At 40.5% G+C, this 8,880-nt stretch overlaps 1 protein-coding gene across 1 annotated transcript; it reads left to right on the top strand.

Moving 5' to 3' along the window:
* The first annotated feature begins 5,032 nt into the window (after positions 1-5,032).
* On the top strand, positions 5,033-8,605 carry LOC129655985 (T-cell surface glycoprotein CD1b-2-like). Its single transcript, XM_055586786.1, has 4 exons — positions 5,033-5,093; positions 6,799-7,077; positions 7,579-7,672; positions 8,310-8,605. The coding sequence occupies exons 1-4, from the start codon at positions 5,033-5,035 to the stop codon at positions 8,335-8,337; spliced, it is 462 nt and encodes a 153-aa protein (XP_055442761.1). The 3' UTR covers positions 8,338-8,605.
* The last annotated feature ends 275 nt before the right edge of the window (positions 8,606-8,880 follow it).

Below are 8,880 nucleotides of genomic sequence, written 5' to 3'. Positions count from 1 at the left end.
TCTAGACTCTCATTCAGATTTGATGGAGAAATCAAAAGCTTTCCAGACAAGTAAAAGTTAAGAGAATGCAGCACCACTTAACTGACTTTACAACAAATGCTAAAGGAATTTCTCTAGGCAGAAAACACAAGAGAATGAAAAGACCTACAGAAAATAAACACAAAATAATTAAGAAAATGGTAATAGAATCATACTTACCAATAATTACCTTAAATGTAAATGGATTAAATGCACCAACCAAAAGCCACAGACTGGCTGAGCAGATGAAAACATGTGCATGCATGCACTTCTATTTATCACATCGCTCTGCTTGGCCCTCCCAAATTGTATGTAATTATTTTATATTAAGTTAATCATGTTCCCATTATGGCTTGCAATTGTAATTTTGTTTTTTGTCTGGCTCTTGATGGTGAAACCTAAACATCTTTTACTATTGTGATTATATAAGTATTACTCACTTAATACCATTATGTCATGATTGGCCAACAGAAAAATAGAACTTTATATCACCCAAACTACAGTTTAATAGAAAGATCTCATCACTTTTCAAAATCCAGATGTGTATCAGAATTATTTTGGAATTTTTTGAAAAATACAAATGCTCAGGTATTATTTTCTTTTTTCCAGAGCTCCAGATATGTTTCTAATGAGCAGCTATGCTTGAAAATAACTGGACTGTATGATGATCTTATACTTTATCTAGTTTGCTTCATTTTTTCTATTTTATATTCAGAGCTCCCATTTCATTTAATTTATGTTTTCCAATTTCTCCATCTCTTTTTTTTGTTGTTGTTGTTCTGATGTTCTTTCTCAAACCTTTATCAAGAGTAGTAGAAAAACTTCTGTATACATATATATATATATATATATAAAATGTGTATAATATATATAATTTAGAAAGCATGAATTTTTGCCTAATTTAAAATTAATGACATTTTGATAGAACTTGTTTGAATTGGTATGAATAGAATGCTAGATTTCTAATTTAAAAAATAGATATGCAGCAAGCAAGAAGGTTTACTGTTTAGCACAGGGAACTATAGTAAATATCTGTAATAACCTATAATGATAGGATACTGAAAGAGGAACTCCCCAGGTCAGTAGGTGCCCAATATGCTACTGGAGATCAGTGGAGAAATAACTACAGAAATAACGAAAGGATGGAGACAAAGCAAAAAGAATACCAGCTGTGGATGTGACTGGTGATAGAAGCAAGGTCCGATGCTGTAAAGAGCAATATTGCATAGGAACCTGGAATGTCAGGTTCATGAATCAAGGCAAATTGGAAGGGGCCAAACAAGAGATGGCAAGAGTGAATGTCGACATTTTAGGAATCAGTGAACTGAAATGGACTGGAATGGGTGAATTTAACTCAGACGACCATTATATCTACTACCGCAGGCAGGAATCCCCTCAGAAGAAATGGAGTGGCCACCATGGTCAACAAAAGAGTCTGAAATGCAGTACTTGGATGCAATCTCAAAAACGACAGAATGATCTCTGTTTGTTTCCAAAGCAAACCATTCAATATCACAGTAATCGAAGTCTATGCCCCAACCAGTAACGCTGAAGAAGCTGAAGTTGAACGGTTCTATGAAGATCTACAAGACCTTTTAGAACTAACACACAAAAGAGATGTCCTTTTCATTATACGAGACGGGAAAGCAAAAGTAGGAAGTCAAGAAACACCTGGAGTAACAGGCAAATTTGGCCTTGGAATATGGAATGAAGCAGGGCAAAGACTAATAGAGTTTTGCCAAGAAAATGCACTGGTTGTAACAAACACCCTCTTCCAACAACACAAGAGAAGACTCTACACATGGACATCACCAGATGGTCAACACTGAAATCAGATGGATTATATTCTTTGCAGCCAAAGATGGAGAAGCTCTATCCAGTCAGCAAAAACAAGACCAGGAGCTGACTGTGGCTCAGACCATGAACTCTTTATTGCCAAATTCAGACTTAAATTGAAGAAAGTAGGGAAAACCACTAGACCATTCAGGTATGATCTAAATCAAATCCCTTATGATTATACAGTGGAAGTGAGAAATAGATTTAAGGGCCTAGATCTGATAGATAGAGTGCCTGATGAACTATGGAGTGAGGTTCGTGACATTGTACAGGAGATAGGGATCAAGAACATCCCCGTGGAAAAGAAATGCAAAAATCAAAATGGCTGTCTGGGGAGGCTTTACAAATAGCTGTGAAAAGAAGAGAAGCGAAAAGCAAAGGAGAAAAGGAAAGATATAAACATCTGAATGCAGAGTTCCAAAGAATAGCAAGAAGAGATAAGAAAGCCTTCTTCAGTGACCAATGCAAAGAAATGGAGGAAAACAACAGAATGGGAAAGATTAGAGATCTCTTCAAGAAAATCCGAGATACCAAAGGAACATGTCATGCAAAGATGGGCTCGATAAAGGACAGAAATGGTATGGACCTAACAGAAGCAGAAGATATTAAGAAGAGATGGCAAGAATACACGGAAGAACTGTACAAAAAAGATCTCCACTACCCAGATAATCACGATGGTGTGATCACTGACCTAGAGCCAGACATCCTGGAATGTGAAGTCAAGTGGGCCTTAGAAAGCATCACTACAAACAAAGCTAGTGGAGGTGATAGAATTCCACTTGAGCTATTCCAAATCCTGAAAGATGATGCTGTGAAAGTGCTGCACTCAATATGCCAACAAATTTGGAAAACTCAGCAGTGGCCACAGGACTGGAAAAGGTCAGTTTTCATTCCAATCCCAAAGAAAGGCAATGCCAAAGAATGCTCAAACTACTGCACAAATGCACTCATCTCACACGCTAGTAAAGTAATGCTCAAAATTCTCCAAGCCAGGCTTCAGCAATATGCAAACCGTGAACTTCCTGATGTTCAAGCTGGTTTTAGAAAAGGCAGAGGAACCAGAGATCAAATTGCCAACATCTGCTGGATCATGGAAAAAGCAAGAGAGTTCCAGAAAAACATCTATTTCTGCTTTATTGACTATGCCAAAGCCTTGACTGTGTGGATCACAATAAACTGTGGAAAATTCTGAAAGAGATGGGAATACCAGACCACCTGATCTGCCCCTTGAGAAATTTGTATACAGGTCAGGAAGCAACAGTTAAAACTGGACATGGAACAACAGACTGGTTCCAAATAGGAAAAGGAGTTCATCAAGGCTGTATATTGTCACCCTGTTTATTTAACTTCTATGCAGAGTACATCGTGAGAAACGCTGGACTGGAAGAAACACAAGCTGGAATCAAGATTGCCGGGAGAAATCTCAATAACCTCAGATATGCAGATGACACCACCCTTATGGCAGAAAGTGAAGAGGAACTCAAAAGCCTCTTGATGAAAGTGCAAGTGGAGAGTGAAAAAGTTGGCTTAAAGCTCAACATTCAGAAAACGAAGATCATGGCATATGGTCCCATCACTTCATGGGAAATAGATGGGGAAACTGGAAAAAGTGTCAAACTTTATTTTTATAGGCTCCAAAATCACTGCAGATGGTTACTGAAGCCATGAAGTCTGCAGACTGATGTGAAGCTTGGGGACATGAATTTACAGAATGACTTACAGAGTAAAAATGAGGACGTTATTAATTTTTACAGTGATTGGTTATTATAGTGGAAGTTTCTCATGCCATTTTTAGGAAGATGACTTTTTCTTTCATGATTGTCAGAGCCATTTACAAAGAATAATCTAGGTTGAATTTCACTTACAGTCATGAAATAAGCCGGATTTAATTTTTGTTACATGGTTTAAATGTCTGCTCAGGAAATTCCCAAATACAGACTCCATTTGTATTTAATACTAATACTCTTAGATACTGTGAACACCACTCAAACTGTATAAGATTGCACGCAGTAGCGGCCCTCAGGCAACCATTAGGCACCAGCTCACTTGGGCACCTGCCAGGTACTTCAGTGGAAGGTCCTCTGTTGTCCTCAGGCTTAGAAGTCTTAATTCTGGACCCACGGTGTATGTTTCTCCTGCTTTTGGAGTAGACTGTAAGATATTTGTTGTATTTATTTTTTTAGGGAATCAGAGGTAAATTTTTACCTTTTCCTTGCTACCCTTTCACTCTGCTTTTCACCAATAAAGATAGGACCTTGTCTTCTGAGCTTCTTGATTGCTGTAACTGAGCTTCAGAAATAATTTATTTTCACTCAGGTTTTTGCTTTGGCAACATGGGCTTTTGAGAGAGGATATGAACAAGGGTCTCCTGCATTGCAGGCAGATTCTTTATCATCTGAGCCACTAGGGGAGCCCAAGAAAACTGGACTGTGTTTTATAGTATTAGTATGGAACAAAAATTAAGTTCTGAGAGCCCTTATTCCTGGCCATCATCTTCATGTCCCAGCGAGTCTGTCAATACCTTTAACCAAGTTTAAGCCAAGTAGGAGATACTAATGGTGACGGTAACAACAGTACAAGAGCACAGATTCACTTTTCCAGTGTCTGACTCCCTGAAATGAGGCTGGGGTTCTCAGAATCTCCCTTTCTATGGTATGTCTCCATTCTCAGAGGAGGTCTCTCTGTGAATGTACACCAAGGTACAGTGGCCACTCACACTGATCCATTTGGTATTCTCTCCAAGAGTACCTGCACTACCTCTCTGTTACTGCTACATCACTGTCAGTGTTATATTTGCTGTATGAGAGAATGAGATAGGTGGACAAACCAAAGGAATACTTCTAGATTAAAAGAGACTGGAAGTTGAGCAATTGTTTAGTATTACCCTCTTATTGAATAGATGTGGCAATAAAGGATTAGGAAGGTGAAATAACTCTTCAGCATCACAAGAGAGCTTTTCCAGAGTAGAATGTATAAAAGAGATGAAGACCAAAGAATGGAAATGAGATGGAGTGGGAGTTCAGAGCTGTGGGAGGCACAGTTTTTCTGAGATGTGCAATGTGGGTCAAAGATTTGTCAGTTGGGGAAAAGAGGAAGTCAATTTAGAGTACTGAAAAAAATGCTGAAATTAGAGATCAAACACCAGCTCTGAGAGTCAGAAGTTCTATTTCCCAGTGAAATGCTGCTTCTACCACTTCTGTTACTTGGAGTTATCCTCCCAGGTGGTGACAATGAGGATGGTAAGAATAACTCTGGCTGCTCCCAGCACGGGTGCAGGGGTTCTGGATAAAAGCATGCTTTACCTACCACTAAGGGTCTGGGCTCTGCTGTCTCCAGCCCTTTCCCCTATTCTGGAGGCTGGAGATGGAGCCAGAAGCTTTGGGGGCAGGGGACCGTTTCAAGTTCTGTATTGTTGCTCAGACTCTGGGTTCTTTTTCATACTATCCTGATTCCACATTTCCCCCTCATTCTTCTTATCTTTCCACCACTACAGTGTTCCAGGGGCCAACCTCCTACCAGGTTATGATGATTTCAACCTTTGTCAATAGCACATGTGCTCAAAATCAAGGCTCAGGCTGGTTGGATGACTTGCAGATTCATGACTGGGAGAGTGACTCGGGCACTGTCACTTTCCTGAAGCCGTGGTCCAAGGGCAACTTTAGTGATGATGAGATGACTGAGCTGGAGGACCTCTTCCGAGCCTACTTCATTGGATTCACTCGGGAAGTACAGAATCGAGTCAATGAGTTCCAGTTGGAATGTGAGTATAGTCCTGTGATCTGGAAAGACTCTCAATGACTTTTCTTTCTCTTGTGTCAGGCTACTGCTCCCTCTGATGATGGTCCCTTTCCCCCCTCTTTATCCAACTGCATGTACACACTTGTCCAGAGTAGCCTTCAATTCCGACTCCATACCTCAATCTGGTATCTGAGATTCTTCCTGTTTCTTGCTCTCTTCTGTGTACATGACCACTCTTGTGGTTATTTCTTGTTTGCGTCTATGTAACTTGCTTCTCTAAAACCCCAAGGAAGAATCTTCTTTTCCTACTCTGTGCTTGAGTGAACTTAAGTGTGACTTCCTACTTCTCCAATTGATGTGCTCAAGCATCTTCTGCCTGATCCCTTCTCTACACGTAACCATTCCCTACACCGTGGAATGCTGCATCACATTTTTGTGTGATGCATCACATCGTTGCCATCGCAACTCCATCACACGTTGCCCCTCTCCCCTCTTGCCCCCTCTACATCCTTAAAACAGCCTAACCCCACCACTGATGATATGCATACCTCTCCCCAGTGCTCTTTCTGAAAAGTCCTGAATTGGTTTTATGTCAATAATTTCACCTCTCAACTTCTTGCCACTAAAGTAAAAAATCCTATGCCTTTTTCTCGTCTCTTTCTTTCCTGTTTGCTTTTTAATAACTTGTCTCAGTTTTCCTTTACACAGACCCCTTTGTGATCCAGGTCACAGCAGGCTGTGAGCTGCATTCTGGGGAGGCCATAGAAAGCTCTTTGAGAGGAGCTTTAGGAGGACTGGATTTTGTGAGGATCCGGAATAATTTCTGTGTGCCTGCACTGAACAGCGGCAGCAGGGGGCAGAAGTTTTGTGCACTCATGTGTCAGTATCAAGGCATCTCTTGTATCATTGAGAGACTCCTCTCAGAAACCTGTCCTCGATATCTTCTGGGTGTCCTCGATGCAGGGAAGGCAGAACTGCAGAGGCAAGGTTAGTCTTGTGCTCTCCCCAAGATGTTTCTATTTCTCCTCTCACAACTTTCTTTAAATTCAAAAGTGAGAAGTACCTAAATAGAGAAATGATAATCAATAAGTCATTTGGTGCCCATAGGAGTGGAAGAGGAAACTGTCCAAATTTGTGGGTTTCTGAGTCCCCATGCTCTGGATTAGAGTCATAATCTGACATTCTTACTGCTCCTTCCTACCCCAGTGAAGCCTGAAGCCTGGCTGTCCAGTGGCCCCACTCCTGGGCCTGGCCGCCTACTGCTGGTGTGCCATGTCTCAGGATTCTACCCAAAACCTGTGCGGGTGATGTGGATGAGGGGCGAGCAGGAGCAGCCTGGCACTCAGCAAGGAGACCTCATGCCCAATGCAGACTGGACTTGGTATCTCCGAGTAACCCTAAACGTGGCAGCTGGGGAGGCAGCTGGCCTGAATTGCCGAGTGAAGCACAGCAGTCTAGGAGACCAGGACATCATCCTGTACTGGGGTAAGAAGGAACTGGGGCCCTACTGGGAATGGGAGGAAATGGCCCTCAAGAACAGAGAGGGGGACACAGGAAGGGGAGGGATTTGATGGATGAGGGAAGGATGGAGAGAGGAAGACAGGCATGGAGAGAGGATAGGCGGGGAGGAAAGAGAATCAGGGAGACAGAAAGAGAGAGTCAGAGAGACAGAGTTTGAGATTTATTTCTAGGACTACAGTGCCAGAGGAATGAAAATAGCTGATCTAAGCTGTACAGTAGATAAAAATGAAGTAGTCTTCACTACTAGAGTAGTAGTCCCACTGTAGTCTCGGTGGGATTCAGCAAGAAGGAAAGATTAAGGGTGGCTGTGCGTATAAGACCTCTGGGAATATGAGAAAGGGAACCAGAGATGCCCATGCATCAGAAGCAGTTAATGATGGTGCTGACACTCAGATGGGCAAGAAGGCCTGGAGAACTAGAGAATGGGTTTGAAGTGACATTCCTTTGTCTTCTCCCAATTGCCAGGACCCCCCACATCCATTGGCTTGATACTTGTGGCAATAATAGTACCCTCCTTGATCCTTTTGATATGCCTTGCATTATGGTTCTGGAGACGCAGGTGAGTTTTCATTTTTTAATCTTTTTTTTTTCTGTCCATCCTTTTATTCTTTCCCTCCTTTTTATCTATTAATATTACATCTCTTTAGTCTCAAAATTTCTGCTAGAACATTTCCCTTTTGTCCCCAACTCTCACCTGTAGGTAAATTTATTTTTTTTAAATTGAGTAAAATATGTCTTGGAAAATTTACTGCATTAGCCATTTTTACACATATAGTTTAGTAGTATTAAGTACATTCACATTTATGCAGCCAATCCTTAGAATTCTTTTCATCTTGAACAACTAGAAGTCTATGCCCATTAAACCACTTTCCCCAATCCTTTCTCCCTCAGGCCTTGCCAACCATCATTCTACTTTCTGTCTATATGAATCTGTCTACTCTAGGTACCTCATAGAAATGAAATCATTTGTCATTTTGTGAATGGCTTACTCCACCTAGTATTATGTCCTCATAATTCATTCATGTGGTGGCCTGTATTAGAATTTCTTTCCTTTTAAATGTTGTTTTGTTTACCTGTTCATCTCTCAACAGACACTTGGGTTAATTCACATTTTAGCTGTTGTGAATATTGCTGCTATGAACATAGTGTACAAATATCTCTTAAGTTGATCATTTTTTTGCTTGTGTTCTTAACAGGTCATATGAAATATCTTGTGAGCCCTGACCATGTCTCCTTTTCCATTTGGAATAAGTATCCAGGAACCCTGAAACTCAAGTTGTCAGTCTAGGAGTCAAGCTCATCATATTTCATCAAATAATCATCACATTTGATCAAATCATTGTTGCTGTAGGTTGCAAGATAAATCATAATTTATACCCTAGCAGAAACATAAATGAAAATTGTTATTATGAGACAATACCACTAGCAGGATCCACTCAGATTTCATAGATGTTATTTGTGAGAAAGAATATACCTTGGAATAAATGAAATGATGTACACAATTCATGGTGACATGTCTTTGATTTCTTATTTAAAACTTTTTTTTTGCTTCTGCTGAAATATCATTTTTCAAATTGAACTAACTATAGTTGACTGGAAGAAACACAAACTGGAATCAAGGTTGCCGGGAGAAATCTCAATAACCTCAGATATGCAGATGACACCACCCTTATGGCAGAAAGTGAAGAGGAACTCAAAAGCCTCTTGACGAAAGAAAGTGGAGAGTGAAAAAGTTGGCTTAAAGCTCAACATTCAGAAAACGAAGAT

This window comes from Bubalus kerabau, chromosome 6 (genome assembly GCF_029407905.1).
Source record: "Bubalus kerabau isolate K-KA32 ecotype Philippines breed swamp buffalo chromosome 6, PCC_UOA_SB_1v2, whole genome shotgun sequence".
In the NCBI taxonomy this organism is placed as follows: Eukaryota; Metazoa; Chordata; class Mammalia; order Artiodactyla; family Bovidae; genus Bubalus; species Bubalus kerabau.
The sequence above is the reverse complement of the archived record's forward strand: the minus strand, read 5'-3'. Positions and strand labels throughout refer to the sequence as shown.

Bases quoted from the DNA above. Each gene is read 5' to 3' on its own strand.
- LOC129655985 (XM_055586786.1), top strand. From the start codon at position 5,033: ATGCTGCTTCTACCACTTCTGTTACTTGGAGTTATCCTCCCAGGTGGT. The intron at 7,078-7,578 runs GTAAGAAGGAAC...CCCAATTGCCAG, and splicing joins GGACATCATCCTGTACTGGG to GACCCCCCACATCCATTGGC. The intron at 7,673-8,309 runs GTGAGTTTTCAT...TGTTCTTAACAG, and splicing joins TTATGGTTCTGGAGACGCAG to GTCATATGAAATATCTTGTG.